At 39.1% G+C, this 24,121-nt stretch overlaps 1 protein-coding gene across 1 annotated transcript in view; it reads left to right on the plus strand.

Moving 5' to 3' along the window:
- CNST (consortin, connexin sorting protein) overlaps positions 1 to 24,121 on the plus strand; it is a 116,328-nt gene that overhangs the window by 27,747 nt on the left and 64,460 nt on the right. The window contains exon 2 of the mRNA XM_055146746.1: positions 8,390 to 8,821. Coding sequence (XP_055002721.1) covers positions 8,440 to 8,821 — 382 coding nt within the window. The 5' untranslated portion in view covers positions 8,390 to 8,439. The remainder of the gene's footprint in view (positions 1 to 8,389; positions 8,822 to 24,121) is intronic.

The following is a 24,121-nucleotide window of genomic DNA, read 5'->3' on the forward strand; positions in this document are numbered from 1 at the left end:
AATTATAGAACTACTTTGTAGAACCTATGTGTATATTAAATGTATACCAATGTATACCATTGTGACTGAGAGTTCTTCCTAATACTTAGTAAATAATAATAGTTGGTTGCTCTTAATATTTATCCTTTCGTTCAGATAATGCTATTTGACGAGCCTCTAAGGGAAGGTTCTAATGAACTCTTTAGTTTTCCCTCTATGTACGAATTATTGTTTCAATGCAAAATATATAGTATATTTGTGTATGCTTTATGGTTAAAATATAAATAGTTCAGGGTTAAGGCCAATTCCTTGCATGCTGCCAATGCTGTCTTTCTCTATCCTCTACCTCTTGCCCCTTCAGCCCCCATTCAATCCATTCAGGTTGCCCCTCAACACTGTTGAAGTGACCTCAAAAAGTCATAAAACATAGATCGCGTTATATTACTCAGCTGTATCACTGTCATCACTGTTATGCCGTTGTTCATAAATTTACTCGAGCGGACACCAGAAACGTCTCCATTTGTTCCAGCCCTGTATAACTGCTAAAAATTTTGAAATTGGTAAAGGAATTTCCATGAAGATATACAGTAGATATGCAGCAGAGAGTTTAATTTTTGTTTTAAATGGGATGAAAATATCTTGTATTCTGTTGGTTATGTCTTCAAAGTATGGTTGCACCATATTTTGTAAGAAAGAACAAATTAAAGCAAATGAACATAGCTGCATATGGACATAGAGAATCAACACCTTTGTCTAAACTGTGATTCTCTGTGTGTGATAATAACTGCTGAACTCAATAACTTCGAGGCAAAACAAAACAAAAAATGCTTGTATTGTTGCTACCGGTAATTCCATATGCTATGTTACCCAGTCCTTCAAGTACTATCAAAGTCATTGATGTCTAGAAAAATTTTGAATCATGATTTCAGTTACCATGAAATAGGCGAAAGTTTGACTAATGACTTATATGAAACAACTGTTAGATGCTGATCTGGCTGGGAGGAGCTGGTGATCTCAAAGGTGGTTTTCACAGGGCAAAGCTCATTTGTTGTACTTCGGATATGTTGTCCCTTGAAATTCCTCAAACTGGGCAAGTTTGACTGTGTAATTTGTGGTTGTAGGGGATTGCCCTTTTTCCCATAAGAGAAGAAAAATACAGGGAAGAGAAAAGTTGTGAGAAGTTACTGCTAAACTGTGCGTTTCTGGGTGCCCGAGAATGTTTCAGACCTTCGCTTCTCTTTGGCTTAAGTATATGTCTTCTGTGAAAGACAAAGAGATGAGAGATGACTCCATCTTGCGCTGGGCAGCTTAACCACAATAAGGCTTTTGGCCTGTCACTTTTAAGTAATGGGTTTTTAACTCAAAGGCTTTGTAGATGTGTAATTTATCCTGAACTGAACCAAGTTACTAAAGGGAGGACTGAGAACTTGAAGCAAATTGTACTTCCTTTGTTTAATTTATCTGCCCCAAGGTTATTTTTAGGCTTATGAGTCACAATGTTTCAGTTAGTTCCTTTATATACAATATATATTGTATGTGAAAAAAACTTATTATTTATTTATTTTTTGGTGGGAGGGGGCAACACCCATCAGTGCTCAGGGCTACTCCTGGCTCCTACTGTTATTCTCAGGGACCAGATGCAGTGCTGGAGATGGGAACAGGTCAGCCTTGTGCAAGGCAAGGACCTTAGCCCCCAGCTCTAATTTTTTAATGCTTTGAAAGTGCTTTCTCAGTGAATATCTAGGATTACTGCTTTCTCCTTTACAATCATTCCTTTGATATTTTCCTATAACTGATCGTTTATATGTATTTAAAGTTTTTCTGTTCTTGTACTTTTATTACATTAGTCACTTTTTGTGATTTTTATGGGGGTGGGCACACCTGGCAAGGCTCAGGAATTGCTCCCAGCTCAGTGCTCAGGGGACCATGCGATTGAAACTGGGCTTTCCACTTGCCAGCATAGGTTCCAGCCCATTGAGCTATCTCTCCGTCCCTCTTTGTCACGTTTTTTAATTGCTTAACTCATGGCATGTTTTCTGTTCTGTTTCCTTTTTCCTCTATTAAAATAAATTATTATAAAAAAATAAAAGCTTTGTTTTCTTCAACAAAAAAATAAAATAAATTATTATGAAATGTATTTATTATTAAATACACATAAGTGTTAAACACTGTAACTTTTGTACTATACTATTATCTAGAAATCAAAATATTTTAAAAAGATTATTTAATAGCACAGCAGGTAGGGCATTTGCCTTACATGTGGCTGACCCGGGTTCGATTCCCTTCTGTCCCTCTCAGAGAGCCCAGCAAGCTACTGAGAGTATCCTGCCCGAACAGCAGAGCCTGACAAGCTACCCGTGTTGTATTCTATATGCCAAAGAACGTAACAACAAGTCTCACAATGGAGACATTACTGGTGTCCACTCGAGCAAATTGATGAACAATGGGACGACAGTGCTACAGTGCTATTTATTATTAACTACATATAAGTATTAAACATTCTAACTTTTGTACTATACTATTATCTAGAAATTAAAATATTTTTAAAAGATTATTGTAATAGCACAGCGGGTAGGGCGTTTGCCTTACACATGGCAGATCCGGGTTTGATTCCTCCTCCCCACTCAGAGAGCCCGGTAAGCTACCGAGAGTTTCTTGCCCGCACGGCAGAACCTGGCAAGCTACCTGTGGCGTATTCGATATGCCAAGAACAGTAACAACAAGTCTCACAATGGAGACATTACTGGTGCCCTCCCGAGGACGTCAGTGAGCAATAGTATGACAGTGATACAGTGATTGTCAGGCTGTTTTACCAATCATAATTACTATTTAAGGTTATGGAGTAACAAGAAATATTTTTGGCAAAACACCAAAAATAGAGGGGCAGAAGGATCCTGGGATTTAAATTTAGATCCTGAAAACAGAATATAGCCAGGTTATAAGAATTAATTTTAAGAGCAGGTAATGTCTGTATCCTTAAATAAGTCTTTATCTTGTTTAATTTAGTAATTATAATGTCTGTTGCCAGAAAATGCCTATAGCATCATTTGTGTTAGCAAGAAAGACTCTAGGATGAAGTGATTTACCCTGAACCAGACTTTGGCTACTATGATACTGCCGAGGATATTGCTGAGGCAACATCATTAGAGCACTGCTGCTTAATCAAAATATACTGTAAGCTATATGTGGTGTTTCCCTCTAGTAACTATGTTAAAAATACTATAACAGGTGAGTTCAATTTAATATTTTTGTTTACTGGGCTACATACTCGTCTGAGCTCAGGACTTTTTCCTGGCTCTATGCTCAGGGATTACTTCTTGCTCCAGGAAACCATTTGGAGGTGCTTGGGATCGAACCTGGGTTGACTCCATATAAGACAAGAACCTTACCAGCTGTATATCTCTCTGGCCCCTTCAGAGGTGAAATTAATTTCAATAATAGGATTGATTAAATCAAGTAGGGCAAAATATCATTTTAACATGATATTTTAAGTATTTTAAGTTAATAAACTTGTACATTTTTTATTCATAATCTTGAAAATCTGGTACATATATTACAAATGCAGCTTATCATAGTTTGGACACACATTGTTTTCTTTGGGTTGGGAAAATTAGATCCACTCCGGGTGGTGCTGAGGACCTATTCCTGGCTCTGCACTCAGAGAATACTCCTAGCAAGCTCGGGTTATAGTATGGGGTCCAGGGAGCAAGCCCCTGTAAGTGCCCTGGCCACTGTACTATCTCTCCAGCCCCATGGGTTTTCAAGTTTTGTTTAAGTTTACTTCCATATGTTTGCTTGAAATTCTTCAACTGCACAAAGTCAACATGTCAAATAACTTTTATACAGTGTACATATTTGGAATGCTATTTTGCCACAAGAGTCTTGAAACTTGGGCAGCCCCATCATGCTTTTAAAAGGCAAAATATGCCAGAGTCAGGCTGTGCAGTGATCTCAGTGGCCCTAATTCTTTTGTAAGAGTTGGTATAGACAACAAAGAGGAATTGTAGAGAATGGACATGTAATTTAGGTCAAGCAATTCCCTTTAAAAGCCATTTTAACTGTATTTGTAACCTTCCAGTTTCACACAAGTTAGCACACATTTAAATATACTGTGTATCGATGGAGTCTCTTTCTTCTTGTGATTTTCCTGCCCAGATGCTTTCATATGATAAGATCCAGGAATACAAAAAAAGATCAACTTTTTAAAAATGTTATTGGTGTAGTATTGAAGAAGAAGAAACAAAAGTAAGTTACTTATATTTGTTCTCCAAAGCAGTAGAACTACACTGATTAGCAAGCACATTAAGAAAGTCATCCTATGGCAGGTTGGAGACCTAGTGCAGGAAGTGAGACACTTACTTTGTGTGTAACGGACTCAAGTTCAGTCCTCAGCACTATGGAGTCCTGTGAGCACTACCAGAGTGAGCCCTGAGCACAGATTCAGGATTAAGTGCTGAGCACCACATAGGTATGGTCCAAACACTTTCTCTGACCACCTCCCCCCACACAAAAAAAAGAGCAAAGAAATTCATCCTATCATTTGAAATATTGCAGTTGAAGTATGTTACAAATGTAGGTAGAAGTCATATATATATATATATTTCTGTAATAGTTCTCTCTGTATTTCAGGATAGGGGCAGGGATGTGGAGGAAAATCCATGTGGTTCACTTTCTTTTTTTACAGAGAAAACTGTAGAAAAATGGTTTGTTTACCTCTTTTTAATCAAGTAAGTACAAGGCCGAAGATTAGACATCGTAAAGAGTCAAAATATGTATGGCTGGGTTATGAGTATTGAAATGGCATATTATGTACTATATGTTATGTATGTGTATATATATGTGTGTGTATATATATATACATATATGTGTGTGTGTGTGTGTGTGTGTATACACACACACACACCCTTTTCTTGTTCTTTTAGTTTGGGACTATACCCAACAGTGCTGAGGCTTACTCCTGGCTCGTGCACTCAGAGACCACTTTTGGTGGGGCTTGAGGGAACCATATGAGGTGCCAGGGATTGACCCTGGATTGGCAGCATGTGAGGAAAGCACCCTACTTACCATATAGTTGCTTTGGCCCTGTATGTGTCTTTTGGAATAGAAAAGTCATGAAAGGCAAATTGGAGTTACTTTTAACCAAACTTTGAAGAATTTTGTAGGTGTCTTAAGAATATTTACAAGAGTAACTAGAGCGATAGTACAGCAGCAAATAGTGTGTTTGCCTTGCATGTGGTTGACCCAGATTCAATTCCCAGCATCCCATATGGTCCTCTAAGCAATGCCAGACTAATTCCTGAGTGCAGAGCCAGGAGTAACTCCTGAGCATTGCCAGTGTGACCTAAAAAAAAAAAAAATCATAAAAGTAGTGCTAGAAGGTAGTTCACAAAGTTAGATTTAGAGAATTAAACTGTTGATTTAATCACGAAATAGTAGGAGATGAAAATGCTTTATGTCCCATACTGTCTCTCAAATTCCTAAGCACCAGGTGTCTTTTGCAGATAAAACTACAACTTCTAGGGACTAGGGACAGGGTACAAACAGCTAGATGGATACTTTTTCTTTCTCTTTAAAAAAATGGGTGAGGGTCTCCTAAGTCATAATTAGAGGGTTGGAGGGGTATTCCCAGTGATACTTGGTCTGTCTTACTAGATGTTCAGTGCTAGGGCCAGAGGATGTGTTGCTGGGTGATGTGTGTGGGAGGAGGAGGGGCTCGAGGGGGGGATGACACCACCTCCAGGATGGTGCAGGCCATTACTCGGCCATTTCCAGGGCTTTACCTAGTGAAGCTACTGAGGCCAAGAATTACCTTATTCTGTCTCTCTGACTCCCGGAGTATGTGCTCTGCATGCAGGAGCCCTGGTTTCTACACCTGGCATTACATGGTTCCCATGAACAAACCCGGAGCAAAATAGGCTGGAAACATATACAATGTAGAGTTAATGCTTTGTTACTTTTCATGTTTTTATAGACTTGTACTTCATATGTTTCTTATAAGTAAGCATTTCTATTAATTTTAAGAAATAAAATCTTGTGGTAGAACATTTTTGTATTTCAGAATCACTGGAATATTATATTGGATTCAAATTCAAGTACTTGGAAGGGATAAGCAAGCATTTCTAAATTTTGATGATATTACTTTCTTAATGTACTTTTGGTGATAAAACATGATAGATAAAAGGCTTAGAATTTATTTTGAGATTTTGTTTTAGGGTCTCACCTGTTCAGGGATCACTCATGGTGGTACTCAGAGGACCATAGGGGGAACAGAGGATTGACCAAGCCCAAGACAGAGATTCCACCCACTGTGCTATATCTTCAGACCCTATTCTGATGTCTTAAGAGTGTTAGTAGGAGCTTGGGAGCAGATTTAAATTCTTCCATGTCTAAATTAGATGACCTAGATTTAATAATGTTCTTTTATCAGCTTAAAAATTGTATAAAAGGAATTTGACGATAATTTCTAGGGTTTCTGTAAGGCCAGTTTTCCAGAAGTAAAAGATGTAAGAACATATAATTTAAATATATGCTACTTGAATTCTACCACACATACACTTTTTATAAAATTTATTAAATTTTCTCTTTAAATGTTTTCACTTGCAAATAGTGCTGTTGTTTGGATGGACAAAGATTTATAATAACCTTAAGTTCTCTGGTAAGTATACAGTAATAGCAAATGATTAACTTTAGCATATAATCTTTTCATTATTATTTTGGTTTTTGGGCCACACCCAGCAGTGCTTATGGGTTACTCCTGGATTTGCATTCAGGCATCACTCCTGGCGGTGCTTAGGGAACCATATGGTATGCCGGAGATCAAACCTAGATTGGCTACATGCAAGTCAAACGCCTTACCTGTTGTAATATCACTCCAGCTCACCTCTTTTTTTTTTAATTTTTATTGAATCACCATGTGGAAAGTTACAAAGTTCTCAGGCTTATGTCTCAGTTATACAATATTCAAACACCCATCCCTTCATCAGTGCCCATATTCCACCACCAAAAACCCCAGTATACCCCCTGCTCCCCCACCCTCAACTGTATAACTGATGAATTTCACACCATTTTCTCTTTACCTTGATTACGTTCCATATTTCAACACAAAACTCACTATTGTTGTTGGAGTTTCCCCCCAAGAAAGACAGCCCTACTACCAAGGAAGCATTTGATAATTAGTTTTCCATTGCTGAGAATGAAGAGATATGTAGCCCCACTGCTCAAGTACATAACTCTTTTTTTTTCCTTTTTCCTTTTCCCTTTTTTTTCCCCCCTCATCCCTCTTCAGGTACCTCATTGTATGGTGGACACCATGCTGCGTTTCTCCCTGAAAATGGGAAACAACCGGGAAAGAGGGATATTTCCTCTTCTTGGCTGGCGTGGGGCTGTTGCTTAGTTCACAGTCCAGAGAAATGGCTGCTACTTTAATAACCTTCAATATTTCAACAAAAACTCACTGCTATTATTTGGAGTTTCCCCCCCCAAGTCAGACCAGTTAAAAAGGAACCGTTTCACATTGCTGACAATTAAGAGATGTTAAGTTTTTGGATATCTGTATAATGTCCAGGGAAAATTCTGCCAGAAATTGCATAGCCCAGCTCACAGTCCCAGTGCATTGCTGTAAGAAGCTGCGCTGGATGCCCAAATGTGTTAGGTCTCTGGAATCAAAGTCTTTAGGCGCAGAGGGTCCTTTTCACTCTCAGCAGCTCCGAATTTATCTGGGCCGAGGGCATGCCAGTTACACCCACTTCCCATGATTCCCTAGGAGCCCCAAGTGTAAAAACCGTATACCTCTGGGTTAGGAGTCTTAGAAGATGGCTCCTGCCATGTGGATGTTGCTGCCGCCGCCATTTTCCGTGCAGGAAGACAGGGTGGGGAGGAAAGATCCATCCCCAGGCAGCACGGAGTTGTAGCCCAGCTCACAGTCCCAGTGCATTGCTGTAAGAAGCTGCGCTGGATGCCCCAATGTCTTAGGTCTCTGGAATCAAAGTCTTTAGGCACAGAGGGTCCCAACTCACCTCTTTTAACCAATATTTTTTTTTTAATTGAATGTTAGGCCCAACATGAAGCAAATGAGAATCACATAGAGAGCTTTTCAAGATATGTCAGTACTAAGACTGGATCTATCTATCTTTCTATCTATTTAGATCAGTACCTGGGTGCAATAGTCAGAGATTTTAAAGAACGAGTTTCACAAGTAATACACTGGAAGCCAGGGTATCAAATCACTGTATTCAAGCAGGAGCCAGCTGAGATTTAGGTGGGGCTGCAAGTGGGGGTACTAACAATAAGCTTTAGTCCTTGTTTTCTTTTCCCTATTTAAAACCACCCAAGAGTAGAGAGAAATAAGCATGTTGAAAATTCAGAGTCTAGAAAAAGTTAGAATTTAAAATACATATTTTTGTCATTACAGACATGGAAGGACTTTAAGAAAATTTAAATGGTTCAACAAAAGATGCTCTAATGGATGACAGTGCAACTCCTACATACAATCTGCAGATAGAACCAAAAGATGGCTGCCATCCTGGAGACTGTGTGGAAAGTATAGTAACCCGCTTGCCTTCTGCATCTGATGAGAATGAAAATCAGCTTGATGGGGATGGCTGTGAGCATCTGACAAGCAGTGAGAGTGCAATGGGCAAACCTGAAGTTTTGGAGCAGGACAGTCTCAACAATAATGAAAGCTGCATCGCAGGCTGTGAGGTGGCTACCAGTGAGAACTCCGAGAGCACTTACTGGGAGGGTGCCAGAGATGGACAGGCTTTCTTGGAAAAGGACAAAAAAATACCTGGAAAAAGAAGCTCAAGAAGCAAAAGAAGCACTGCTAGGAAGATAATGCCGCAAGGTATGTCTTCTGTTATCATTTATGCTCTTTGAAAACAAACTATCTTCCCAACCTGGAAGGTGTTTGCTGTCCCACATCTCGCTTTTCTTCTCTGATCCAGTAGTTAATTCTGTAATACCACACAAAGTCCTATAGTGTGGTAGATTCTGAAGTGGCATGTTTCCACAGTATTCCCTGTTATTTGGTTGGTTTTAATTTGGGGGCCACATCCAGTGGTGCTTAGGGGCTACACCTAGCTCCAAGCTCAGGGGCCATTCTCTGTAGTGCTCGCAAGACCACAGAGTGCTGGGGATTGAACCCAAGTGTCCAGCAATACAAAGTCTGCACTTAACTTATTGCACTCTTTCTCCAGCCCTCACAGTGCTCCATTATATCAGCTGACTATGAGGTGTTTACTTAGTTATGGCTCATCACGGTACTTTGCTATTTATAGAGTACTGAAATTAACATTCCGTGTACAAGTTCCCAACACTATGTGATTTAAGTATGTATGGTCTCCTTTCCTTATGATATATAAGATCATTTTCTACCAGTATCAGTCTTTTTTTTTTTTTTTTCCTTTTTGGGCCATGCCCAGTGATGCTCAGGGATTACTCCTGGCTCTGCACTCAGGAATAACTGTTCGTGGTGCTCAGGGGACCAGATGGCATGCCAGGGGTGGAGCCCTAGTCGGCCACATGCAAGGCAAATGCCCTACCTGCTGTGCTATCACCTGGCCCCTCTGCCAGTATCAGTCTTAAAGCACTGTTGCCACTGTTACTTAGATCTCGAACCTGTGAGCTTATGAGGTAATAGGATCTTACTTAACCGCTTTATAAGTTTTTTCTTTTGGACTCAGTAGTTGAATATGTATATTAACATATAAACGTAGATTGTCTTAAACAATATTATATAAGACACTCAGTTCTAATTATGTGACTTTGGTTTAAAAAGTATTGTAAACCACTTGAAAGTATTTAGAGTATTTCTCATTTGGTATACAGTTTGGCATTTAGCGTTTGAAGCTCTGAACTTTTTTTTTTAATTATTTTTTGCCATGCATTGTAGAAAAAGACAGCCTCTGATTATTTCTTAGCAAAAGCCAGTTGGATAGGAGAGTTTAATAGTAGAATAGCTTCTCAGATGTGAAAGGAGATTAAATGTGTAGAATTAAATTTTATAGGAATAAGTACGTTTACAAATAGGAATGCAACGCTTTGAAAATAAAATTTGAGTAAATTTTATTCACTTGGTCAATCCATTTCCTAGTTTAATTAGTAAATTTAAAGAGCCCATAAACTAGTCCTGGAAAAAATGACAAAGCAGTAGTGGAGATGTGCCATTATTTATTGGCTTTTAGAGGCATCATTTCTATAGACCTGAACTTCAGGTTCCAGATAGTCTGGTTGTCTTACATTACAGCCTATATTTTTCCATAACAGAAATGAATTCCCCTGACATAGCCAACTAACATTGGTTTTAAGTTGCATTACATCAATCGTTTGCTGTTTTTAAACTGATGCGGTTTTATGTAAATATACTAAGATAAATATATAACAGATGAAAGTGGTCCCACAAATCTTGTATATTTATAAAGATACAATTCATGTATTATTCACTTTGTCATTAAAAATTCATGACTTGATTTTTTTTTCATTTCCTCACAAAGCTGTGCAACCATCATCATTCAATCTTAGAATGTGTTGGTTACAGAAAAAAGAACCCCTTACTTCTTAAGTAGCCACTCCCCTTTCTTCCTGAGTCCTCCTAGCACAATGCAACATCTTTGTATTCTTTCTCTGTAGTCTTGCCTGTGCTGCACATTTCATGTGAAAGGAATCACAGGATATGTGGTCTTTACTGACTAACTTCTTTCACTCATTATGATTTATCAAGATTTACTCATGTTGTAGCATGTATCAACACTGCATTCTTTGTTATGTAATTAAATTATATTCCATTGTATGGACATACCACATTTTATTGATTTGTCCACTCATGGACGATTTTGTTAATTCTACCTTTTGGCTAGCTTCTATGAACATTTCCTTACAAGAAGACACATGTTTTCTTTTGGAGGTATAACTTTTTGATGTCTGCCTGTTTTCCAAAAGGGGTGAACCATTTTATATTCCTACCAGTAATGTGTCCTAGGACTACCATTTTTTTCATATTACTTCCAACACTTGTGAACATCCGATTTGTTAATTTTTATCCATAACTTTAAGAATTGAGATTAATATATATGTCATGTAAATTTGCCTGTACTTATATTCCAGAAACTCACGTGCATAAAATGTACAACTTAGTGGTGTTAGTATATTCACTAAGTTGTAAAGCCAACACCAAGTATCTTAATTCTGTAATATTTTATCTCCCTCCAAAGAAACCCTATACCCATTAGTAGTCACTCCCTTTTTTCTCCCCTCAGCCCCTGCAAACACTAGCTTATAAATTTGTATAGATATTATAGACAAATTCAGATTAGCTTTCTGATAATTACCATAACAACATACTTTCTTAATTTACTTGGTCACCATAGTGTCTAAGTATTTGACAAAAACAGTTCAGCAGTGGCAGGAAGCCAAAGACAGTACATGGAAAATGAGAAAGGAAGACACTTTGAAACTGGCTTGCCACTTTTACTGCCCTGACTTGTTTCGCTGGAGGCCTTCACAGTCCGCCAGCCCGGGAGGCAGTGAGGAGGGCCTTGAAGCAAGAGGGAAAACAAGCATTGACAATGGATCCGTGTTCTGGAGTCAGTTTTATATAGGGAGAAGAGCACAGACTGGGAACTTGAGTGTTGACTTTGCCTATTCCCACCGGAGCAACCTGAAAAAACTGACAGCCTCATTCCTGTGCCGCGTGGGAGGGCTGGTTCTGCTACCAGTTTGGTAGCACTTCCCAACAATTGTGAACAAAAGGGTGAACGGTGTGAATTATATATTTAGAAAGACTATTCAATCTTCAGTGGGGAGAATGGGTTCAAAATGCAGAATTAGAGCCATGACTCAAAAGCCCCTTGAAAGCTATGACTTCTGCATTGAGGAGTAGTTTTAGGGCTGGGAAGAAGTAGTTGGGTTCTGAGGCCGGAGAGATAATACAATGGGTAGGGCACTTGCCTTGCACATGGTTGACTTCGGTTAGATGCCCGGTAACCCATGTCGTACCCGGCACACTGCCAGGAGGGATTCCTGAGTACAGAGTGAGGGGTAATGCCTGAGCAGAGAGAGCCAGGTGTGTCACTGTCACTGTCATCCCGTTGCTCATCGATTTGCTCGAGCGGGCACCAGTAACGTCTCCATCATGAGACTAGTTGTTACTGTTTTTGGTATATCAAATATGCCACGGGTAGCTAGCCAGGCTCTGCCGTGTGGGTAAGATACTCTCGGTAGCTTGCTGGCCTCTCCGAGAGGGGCGGAGGAATAGAACCCGGGTCGGCTGCGTGCAAGGCAATGCTCTACCCGCTGTGCTATCACTCCAGCCCGTAGCCAGGTGTGACCCAAAACAAACAAAATAGTAGGTGGGTTAAGAGTCACTAAAGAGGTGAAATCAACAGGTCTGGTACAGAGATTAGGTATTTAAAAAAAAATTATTGAGGATCATTCCCATTGCCTGACTCTGGCAGTAGATGCATGGTAATGCGATTTACTGAGGGTGGGAGTCCAAAGATACAGGGAGAAAGTCTGGGAAGAAGAGGCAGTTTGGTGATGTGGATGGAATCCTTTACGCAACTGAGAGGCATATGGAATAGATCTCAGACTTTAATCTGAACTGAAGATACAGATTTGGGAAACCTCAGACTGGGACTATAGCTGAGAGGTCAGAGCCAAATACCTTATACTAGTAGGGGCCAGTTCAGAGGTTAAGACACATGTTTTGTATGCAGTCCACCCTAGTGGATATTTGGAGCCACACTTGGCAGTGCTCAACATTTACTCCTGGCTTTGCTCTCCGGATTTAATCCTGTCTCTGCACTCAGAGGACCATATGTAGTGCTGGGGAGCAAACACCCTTGTCAGCCAGGTACATGGCAAATGTCCTACCCACTGTACTGTCTCTCTGACCCAAATGGATATTTTTAAGTTTTGAATTTTAGTATTTAAAAATTTTGAATTATATATTTTAGATATAATTTTCTTATGTTTGTTAAACTATATATACAAATACATGTGTGCACATATATGTACACAGACTTACAAGAACTTATGCTTTTCATAAAGCAGCATAAAATGGAATCATTTTATTCATCTTCATCCTAGATAACTGAGGAATATTTTATACATAATTAATGGACTCGTAAGGAGCTAGAAATACCATAAAATTTAGTCATTTTGATATTAGCAAAAGTCAGTTTCCAGTTGGAAAAAAAGTATTAATTGCCTTTAACTTTGGCGCTTGAATTCTCTGTGAATTTGCCTGAGAAGTGTAAAAATGAGCATAATATGTTTCGGGAAACCCTTTGGATCTTTAAGTTTTTAATAAGATGTAAATTGTAAAATGTCTGACAAACTTCTAACAGGAAATTTATGGAATCTATACAATGGTGCTAGTTGACACTTTGTGCATCATGTAGAATCGAAATCTCAGCAGTATTTGTGGGTACTAATTATGTCTTGAACATGAGTTGGAGACAACCTGGAGCGCTTCCAGAAAGGGATGAAACTTGAGGGACCAGCTCAGTGGACTCCGAGCTGCTCCCTTTCGTAGCCTCCCAGGGGCATTCTATGTTAAATTCCTTTTGAACTTTATGAGATTCATTTCTAGAAGTTCTAGAAGTGCTTTTTTAGAGCCACACTGTATCTGTAAGATCTAAATATTGGGTGTAGGCCACTAAGACCAGGGTGTATCCTAATTATATGAATCTCCCATATTAAAGAGAAAACAAATAATGGTCTTTGTGGTCAAATCAGCCTGAGTGGAAGTAGAGGTGCTTAAGTACTATGGTAGGCTTTTAGATCTAGACAGGGGTATGTTGTGGCTCATTAAAATGTCTAGTGAGTAAGTACAGTTCAGCAAGGCAAACAAGCTTAAAGAACGGCGAGTTGTTCCTTCCACTCAAGAAAAGTGCCCTTTGTGACTTCTACCTGAGAGTCTGGTAGGATGGCACATTCCTACTGAAGCACTTAAATCACACACATGACTTAATTCATGAAGAGGGCTCTCTTCACTGAGTATCGTCTCTTCAAATAGACCAAACTGTCAATACTAGATTTCAAGATCCCACCTCAAGGATAGTTTTTTATGTCTTTCCATCCCTATGTTGAAATCATTCAGCACTCAACTGAGAAAGATCAGTGCAACCTTCTTGAGTGCCTGATGAGTGTTTGGGGAACTTTAAATGCCATTTTTATTTATTTATTTGTTTGTTTATTTATTTATTTATTTGTGTTTGGAGGGTCACACCCAGCAGTCTCAGGGATCACTCCTGGAGGGAGTCAAAGGACATTATGGGGTGCCAGGGATTGAACTTGGGTCCTTTTTCTTGTTTTGGCGGGCTACACACAATGATGTTCAGGGCTTATCCCTGGCTCTGCATTCAGGAGTACCCTGAATCCCTTCACCTGGTCTCTTAGGTCACTTTGTTACCTTGGGTCACTGGGCAGCTAGACTGCAGCCTGAACTCCTTATCCACTGCCCTGTGCTGCTCCCTCTGTAGGTAGAGGCTGTCACCTGAGGGCACTGGAAAAGAATGTGCCACGTGGAGCTAATGGCATAATTATGCCATTGCCATAATTACATAATGCATCCTTTTGACCCCAGGTCAGGTAGGAGGAAGTTGGCTGATTTTTAGATTTATCTCACTTGAGATACTAGCATGGAATGTTGAGGAATAGAAAATGATTTTTCCCCCTTTTTACCACTTATGTGTTGTTCAGTCAGTGACTGAAGATATTTAAATTGTGATGACACTCCTCACATTTTTTTTTTTTTTGCTTTGCTTTTTGGGTCACACCCGGCAATGCACAGGGGTTACTCTTGGCTCATACACTCAGGATTTACTCCTGGCAGTGCTCAGGGGACCATATGGGATGCTAGGAATCAAACCCAGGTCGGTCACATGCAAGGCAAATGCCCTACCCACTGTGCTATCGATCCAACCCATTCCTCACAATTTTTGAGGGACAGGCCAGAACCTTAAAGTGAGGGAAGATGGGAAGGGAAAGGAGTACAGTCCATAAACCATGCACGGCAGCTTGCTTTTCATCCACCTTCTAAAATTATGGTCCAGGTAAGGTGAGTTTGAGAAATAATTATGCAGTGGCCCAAAAAATCATAACAGGAAAGCACAGAATTTATGGGATTTTTTCTTTTATTTTTTTATTGCAGTAAACAATATATAACAAATTTTCCATTTCAATTGTGCCAATAGATGTTATTAATTACAGCTCAATATATTGTATAACCATCACCATTTTCTATTTCCAAATTAGTATTACCCCAGAGACTGAAAGCATAAACCAGTACTTCCTCTTCTTTCCTCTACGTAACCTTGGTTCTAGTCTGTTCTACTTTGTATGATTTTGCCTGTTCTAGGTACTTCATTTAAGTAACCATACAGTATTTGCCCTTTCATGATTTATTTCTTTCACTTAACATTAATGTTTTCAGGATTTTCTATGTTGCAGCATATATCCCAATGCATGTGTTTACAATACTTTATGTATTTTATATCTTTATATATACCACATATTTTATTTATCTGTTAATTAGTAATCAGGTTGTGTCCACTTTTTGACTAGTAATATTACAACAATTCTGTTTACATAGGATTATATTTAGAGGGACTTATCCAATATACATTGAATTGGATTGGTGTATATCTGTTTGAATGTCTGTATACCTATATATATGTGTGTATATATTGTGTGTGTTTGTCTAGAAATAGAATTGTTATGTCTAGAAGTGGAATTGTTAGATCATATGGTAATTAAGTATTTAACTTTTTTTTTTTTTGCTTTTTGGGTCACACCTGGCGATGCACAGGGGTCACTTCTGGCTCTGCACTCAGGAATTACCCCTGGCGGTGCTCAGGGGACCATATGGGATGCTGGGAATCAAACCTGGGTTGGCCGAGTGCAAGGCAAACGCCCTACCCGCTGTGCTATCACTCCAGCCCCAAGTACTTAACTTTTTGAGAAACAGCAACTCAATTCCATTTTCTCTGTATCATCACCACAACATATTTTTTCTTTTTCTGTTAATAGCCATCTTCATGGGTATAAACTGGTGTATCATTGTGGGTATGATTTGCATTTCTTGAGTGGCTAGTGATAGTAAGTTGGTGCTCATTGGCCATTATACATCTTCTTTAGAGAGAGGCCTACCCAAGTATACTTGACTTATTGTTTAATTTTTCTGTTGTTTAGTTGTACGAGTTGCATATTTTGAGTTTTGTTTGTTTGTTTTGATATTTTGGGCTACACCTGGCGGAGTTCAGGGCTCACTTACGACTCTGTGCTCAGGATCACTCCAGGTGGTGCTCAGGGAGTCAAACCCAGGTGAACCACATGCAAGGCAAGTGCCTTATCCACTGTACTCTTTCTCCAGTCCCAAGCATATTCTGGATATTAATCACTTGGAAGATATTTGATTTGCAAATATTTGATTTTCCATTCTGTGGGTTGTCTTCACTCATTTGGTAGTGTACTATGATGCAAAATGTTTTATTTAGAAGTCCATTTTATCTACTTTTTCTTTTATTGGCTGTGCTTTTGTTGACAAATCAGTGGCAAATTCAATATCAGGAAAACTTTTCCCAATTTTAAAATAAGGGGGGTTTATAGATTTTCTTGGGATGGAAGAGGTATTTCCATTGGTACTTGGGGACCATGGGACTCCTTTTATTTTTTCCTTCCCTGAATGGGTAATGTCAAATAACCTTTCTTCAAGTTTGTAGATTTTTTTCTTTCACTTGATTGCATATGCTTTTAAAGTTTGCTATTGAATTCAGTCAATGCATTTATCAGCTCTAGGTTTCTATTTACGTATTTCCCATTGGTTTCTTTTTCCTTATAGAATTTCTTTATAATATTGTATTACCTTCCTAGTTTCGTTTGTCTCTATGTTTTAGTACAGTTCACTGGATATCTGTAAGATGATTACTCTGAACTCCCTGTCATATAGTACATAGATCTCCATTTCTTTATGGCCAGTTATTTAGGCATTGTTAGTTTTCTTTGATGAAGCTTTGTTTCCTTGATTCTTAATGATCCTGTTGCCCTCTTGGAGTCTGCGCATTTAATGGAAGGTGCCTCTTTCAGTCTTTAACCCATACAGAGATTCTTGGTGGGGCCATCTGGTGGTGTCCAGAAGGAGGTGTCTTGTGCCAGGCTCGGTCTGTCAAGAATGATGTGATAGGCTGAAAATGCACCAGGTCACTTACATGGACCTCCAAAGTCAGTCTTGTAGCGGGCCCAGTCCATATGGTTCTTACTATGTTCCTGAGATTTACAACAGCGCTAGGTGGAAATGACTGTGGCTGGTGATTTCTACCCGCATTCCTACATCGGACACAAGGCAAGTTTGGACACGAGCTTGAGTTTCAGCCAGATGAAAAACTCAGATACGTCAACAACAGCAATTATGAAAATGACATCATGATCAGACAAGAGACTTATGCACACAAAAATGTCATGGTAGAACTGAAGAGAATTACTGATGATAGGGAAATTACAAAAGAAGGTGATGCTTTGTGGGCTCCCCCAGTAGGGTTGGCTAGCAAGACCTTGGAAGTGTATTGGAGATGGACACATTTCTTTCTCATATAAAAAATAGGTTCCCTTATTGATATATATCAGTAAATATCCTAAAGGCAAGTCTTCTGCTATTTGCTACAGAAGCTGTAATGTTTAGTTTTTAGTTTTATTGGAGTATGTATATTAAGACTAAACCAATCTAAATTGTATTTTTTGAAGTATTTTTATTTCATTTAGGGATGAGTAAGGGAAGTGTTTTTCAACCTTTTTCTGACTGTGGCTCTCTTCCAACCTTGTTTTCTTCCTGTGGCTCCACTCTTTGCCGGTTGACCCCCTCTTTTCATATCATGGCCCCCCATTTATGCATTTTTCATTTGTGCCCCCTTGGAATATTTTCGGGGCCCACAGATGGAACCTTCTGGCCCCCAGTTGAGAAACACTGACTTAGAGTATTAGAATTTTCAGGAATGTGATGCAAACCTTTTTTTTTTTTTTCTGCAAACTGTAAGTAAAACACATAAGTGGAATTATTGATTATCTTGATTTGGGTTCACTTGGGATAAAGAGTCCCCATACATATTAAATTCTGTAAATAAAAATTGAATTATGGAAATATGGCATATCAGTTCCTGGAAGAGGGAGGTGGACAGGGGAGAGTCACTTCAGCAGAAACCATTAGGGAACTTTGGAAGGAAAAAACCAAAACAAAACAAACAGGACCTTACAGGTCCTGGTATGCACCATGCCTGGAAGAACATGTCCTGGAAGATAGCACAGGTCTTGGACGGTAGAACAGGTCTTGGAAGGTATGGCCCACATGGTATGGTCACAGTAGGAGAGAGAGTGTGGATAGGATCACGTGTGTGCTGGGAAACCGAGAAACAGAGACTATGTTTTATCTTTATTGGGGGGGAGAAAGTGGGTTGTTTAGGGTTTCTCGGTTTAAATTGGCAAATTGGAAACATGAGGGTGGCATCCAAAGCATGGGAAAAAAAGTGGTCTATTGCAAACCACAACACCTAATCAGAGAGAGAACAAAAGGGAATACCCTACCATAGTGGCAGTGTGGGGTGGGGGGAGATGGGACTGGGGAGGCGGGGAGGGATGTTGGGTTTACTGGTGGTGGAGAATGGGCACTGGTGAAGGGATGGATTATCAAACTTTGTAAGGGAGAAACATGAGCACAAAAATGTATAAATCTGTAGCTGTACCCTCACGTTGACTCACTAATTAAAAATAAACTATTAATTAAAAAAAATAAAAAAATAAAAGTCACCCAAAAAAAAAAGAAAAAAGAAGTGGTCAAGTGGTTAGTTCTCTCAGTGGACCAGACCTTTCAAAAAAAAGGAAAGTTCCTTATTAGGCAGCAACTGTCTAGTTGGTAGCTGACACCTTCCTTCTTACTCTCTCTCTACCTTTGGGCATCATGGTTTGCAATACAGATACTGAGAGGCCATGATGTTTTGTTCTTAGTCTACTTTCAGCACGCATCTCCCATCCTGAGTGATCCCTCCAACCATCATTGACTTAGTGGTTGGCATGGACAGAATTTGTTGTCCTTAGGAGCTAGTTTGGGACTTGGCTGTCTAGGAAACCTGGGGCTGGGTAAGCCTGAGGCCATGAGTGCTAGTGTAGAGGCTGAGTTGGCAGGGATCAGCATGGCTCTGGAGGAGTGGGTCCTTGGGAGCTGTGACTCCTACACTTCTTACATGTCATGTAGCCTGGCTATACTTCTTACATAAAAGATGGTGTTTTGATTGGAAACTGACATCTTAACTAATGAGCCCCTTAGTTTTAAAGGAAACTACAAATCGTGACAGCTGAAGTATTTTGCTGAATTGAAGTTCCATTACTCTTTGATTTGCACTTATTTATCTCAGCAAGAAATGTTATTTCAAGAGTTTAGGTGATTTTGTAATTAAATCATTGCCCAAACTAATAAATATGATTTTTGTGGTGTGGATATTGTCATTTCTTAATCTACCCAAAATGACCATCTGAGACCAGAGAGATAGTACAGGGATTAAGGTGTTCGCTGTGCATGCTGCTGACCTTGGTTTGATCCCTGGCAGTGTATCGTCCCCCAACCACCACCAGGTGTCATCCTTGAGCATAGAGCCAGGAAAAAACGTTGAGCACCACCAGGTTGGCCTAAAAATAAATAAATACACAAACAAAATGACCTTCTGTGCTTAGTTCATCTTTTTCATCCTCTGCCTTCCCTTGCTGACTCAAGTACTGTATTCTAATTCTTTCTGAACCTTCTCTGGCACTTAGAATCATTAGGATTCTCTACACATTGGGAACTTCTTTTTGTCATATTTGATGATGATGATGATTCTTTCTGCCAGGATTTCTTTGGTCAGCTGTTCAATTTTTATATGAATCCTTTGTTTATATATTGTTCATATCCATACATTATTAAAAATAATTTAGAAAATGGATCTGATGAGAACCATGACATTTGTGAATCTACACTGGCCAAATAACAGAGAGACACAATGCATATTTTTTTCCAGTTCCAGAATTAAAAAAAAAATCTTTTGGAAAAGAGATCTACAAATTCTTGTTTCCCTTGACTTTGAGACTATTGTTCCTATTTGATAATACTCTTTAAGGGTTTTATTAAACTTTGTTTTACTGAAGATCAAGCATTATAAAATTTTCTTTTTTTTCAAAGAAAAAAACATTGAGTAATATTTGGTAACTATGTGGGAAGACTTTAAATGTAGAATTTAGGTGACTAGTCCTATTTCTGTCTGTATGAGATTAAATGTCTTCAGCATTTGGCTGGGGAGAAGGGGGGAAAGGAATTCTTGGTAAGTGTATTATAGAAAACCAGTAATAATTCAATAGAATTTTAATTTTTAAATATCAGTTCTTAGTTCCCTTGTAGTTCTCCATGGAAAGTTTCTGTCCCCACATTGGCAGTACTGCCACTGTGGTTAGAAAAGCTAAGATTTCATCCCCCATGTTTTCATATATACTGTTCCTACAGAATGTTTTTCATTCCTTGGGCTTTGCATTTCCAGCACCAAATGACATAAAATTCATAGAAAATAAATTTCTAAGATATAAGGAATCACCCGGCCTATCTCCACAGGCTCAGATGAGTCTCATCCATGGGTGAATCTGCTGAAAAACCCACGTATGCAGGACTTGTGGCTGAAATCTCCAAACATGGAGTTGGGAATGGGCGCACTTTCCCCATCTCCCTGTGCTTCCGGTAGCCTGGTTGCATTGCCCAGGAACTTCCTCTGGTGTGAAATAAGCTTATTAATGGCTATGATCCAGAGACTCCCAAATAAAAGACTCAACTTTTAACAACATGTTAGTAATCTCTTATACAGGGGCTCAATGACTCCAGGGTGAAATACAACAATCTTCACATACTTTCCTCTAAGGAAAATTTTTGGGATAATTTTCAGTGGATTATTCATAGCAAGCAATACAAAATCAATTATTTAGGTCCTGCTTTGGGGGCAGGATTTGGGGATCAGAGTGAAAATATTCAAAATATGGTGGTAATGGTGGTGGGATTGGTGTTGGAATATTAATGTATAATGTAACAAATTATTGTGAACAACTTCATAAAAATAAAATTAAACTTAAAAAAGATATAAGAAATCACTGTAGTTATAATTATTATTATTCTTTAATAAAAGCATAGCAGCATAGCACTTGGAACCTTAATACTGAAAACTCTGCCAGATATAAATGTGGTACCATGCTATATAAGTTAATCCTTGTGCTGTAGGAATTAATACCTAATAAAAGTGAGAATGTTTGCTAATTTCTGTCATGCTGCCCTGTATAACAGAGCACTGCATACAGGGTTCGGGAAAATATTTTCTTCAAATCCATGAGATAAGAAAATACATAAAATTTGTTAGAGTAGAACATAAAAAGTATAAATATGTAAGGAAAATATTCTAACTGGTAAAATCTGTAATTGCTCAGAAGGGCAAAGAATACTTCACTATTCTTTGGTAAAGAATTGACCAGTTTAGGGCTGGAGCGATAGCACAGCAAATAGCAGAGCATTTGCCTTGCACGCGGCCAACCCGGGTTCGATCCCGGGCATCCCATATGGTCCCCCAAGCACCGCCAGGAGTAATTCCTGAGTGCAGAGCCAGGAGTAACCCCTGAGCATCGCTGGGTGTGACCCAAAAAGAAAAAAAAAAAGAATTGACCAGTTTAGTCAGAGTAGTGGATTTATTGAGCAAACAGTTGAAGGCATGAGTTAGATCAGAGGTTCTCAGGCTTATTTGGCCTACTGTTCCCTTTTTAGAAAAAAATGTACTCAGTGCCCCCCCCCCCACCAAAAAAAATCTACCTTCTTTAAGTGAAAAGATTGGTAGTACCCTCTTTCCTCCGGTTGCACCAGAGGCTGCTCCCACCCTGCCCCTCTCCCCACATCATTTCAGCATTGTACTCCCCCTACCCCAGTATTATTGCATGCTTTAGGAAACTGCTCTAGCGCTTAGCTTCCTAAACTGTGGGTTGGCTGTTGGGGGTTGTGAAAAGTTTGACAGCTTAAAAAATTTCTATGTACATAACAACCAAAAGTGAATCAAAAAATGAAATGTGTAAAGAATCTGAGGTATTTCTTTTTTTTTTTTTTTAATTTATTTATTTTTAATTAGAGAATCACCGTGAGGGTACAGTTACAGATTTATACACTTTTGTGCTTATACTTCCCTCATACAAAGTTTGGAACCCATCCCTTCACCAGTGCCCATTCTCCACCACCCGTAAACCCAGTGTCCCTCCCACCCTCCCCAATCCCATCTCCCCCCCACCCCACCTTGCCACTGTGGCAAGGCATTCCCTTCTGTTTTCTCTCTCTAATTAGCTGTTGTGGTTTGCAATAAAGGTGTTGAGTGGCCGCTGTGCTCAGTCTCTAGCCCTCATTCAGCCCGCAACTCCCTTCCCCCACATGGCCTTCGACTACAATGTAGTTGGTGATCCCTTCTCTGAGTTGACCTTTCCCCGGAACGTGAGGCCAGCCTCGAAGCCATGGAGTCAACCTCCTGGTACTTATTTCTACAGTTCTTGGGTGTTAGTCTCCCACTCTGTTATTCTATATACCATAGATGAGTGCAATCTTTGTATGTCTGTCTCTCTCTTTCTGACTCATTTCACTCAGCATGAAACTTTTCATGCCCATCCACTTGACTACAAAATTCTTGACCTCCTTTTTTCTAACAGCTGCATAGTATTCCATTGTATAGATGTACCAAAGTTTCCTCAACCAGTCATCCGTTCTGGGGCATTCGGGTTTTTTCCAGATTCTGGCTATTGTAAACAGTGCTGCGATGAACATACATGTGCAGATGTTGTTTCGATTGTACTTTTTTGCCTCTCTGGGATATATTCCCAGCAGTGGTATTGCTGGGTCAAATGGGAATTCAATATCTAATTTTTTGAGAGTCGTCCATATTGTTTTCCAGAAGGGCTGAACCAGTCGGCATTCCCACCAGCAGTGAAGAAGGGTCCCTTTCTCCCCACATCCTCTCCAACAGCGGTTGCTTTTGTTCTTTTGGATGTGTGCTAGTCTCTGTGGTGTGAGGTGGTATCTCAAAGTTGTTTTGATCTGCATCTCTCTGATGATTAGTGATGCAGAGCACTTTTTCATGTGCCTTTTGGCCATTCGTATTTCTTCCTTGGTAAAGTTTTTGTTCATTTCTTCGCCCCATTTTTTGATGGGGTTGGATGTTTTCTTCTTGTAGAGTTCAACCAGTGCTTTATATACCATTGAATCTGAGGTATTTCTGACAGTATTCAATTATGGTACTTTTCTTGATGAAAGAGGTCATGAGTGGAAAAGTTTCCGAAGCTGTACTTGAGAGAGCAGGGGACGATACTGTCAGCCATGGTGCCAACATTTGTTAAGTTTCTGAAAAAGAGTCTTTTTTTAGTGACACCCTGACATATGTATAGATGCAGTAGGACTCTAGAAAGTGGAACTGATAAAAGATTTCAATGAAGAATGAGGTTATCATGCATCAGGATCAAGTTTTTAAAAATTGGTACATCATTTCAGAGGCTGTGACCCAAACTTTTATTCACTGCTGTTTTGTTTTTTTTTAGTTTGTGCTGTTTAATGTCTGAAATAATTAGGAAATTATTTTAAAATGTATTTCTGTGCTCATTAGCTATGGTATTTGAATTTATTATGCTCTCCCAGGATCCCACTGTGGGAAATAAAGTTTTTAGCCTGTAACTTAAAACAGAATTATTCAACTTTTTTAGCCATATCATCAATAAATGTGTCTATTTTCTGTTCAAGAAATGATTGTGAAGGAATGGTCGTGATCGTGATTTTCTGTTCAGTTTTATTTCATTTTAGCAAATTATATTTTCAGAATATAATGACTCTTTATTTTGGGGAGAGTTGTTTTTATTTGACTGGCTTTATTTTGTTCTATTTATTTATTTATTTTTAATTTTTTTATTTTAATTTTTATTTATTTATTTTTTTATTTTTATTAAATCACCATGTGGAAAGTTACAAAGTTCTCAGGTTTATATGTCAGTTATACAATATTCAAACACCCATCCCTTCACCAGTGCCCATATTCCACCACCAGAAACCCCAGTATACCCCCCACCCCCACCC

This window comes from Sorex araneus, chromosome 9, assembly GCF_027595985.1.
Source record: "Sorex araneus isolate mSorAra2 chromosome 9, mSorAra2.pri, whole genome shotgun sequence".
In the NCBI taxonomy this organism is placed as follows: Eukaryota; Metazoa; Chordata; class Mammalia; order Eulipotyphla; family Soricidae; genus Sorex; species Sorex araneus.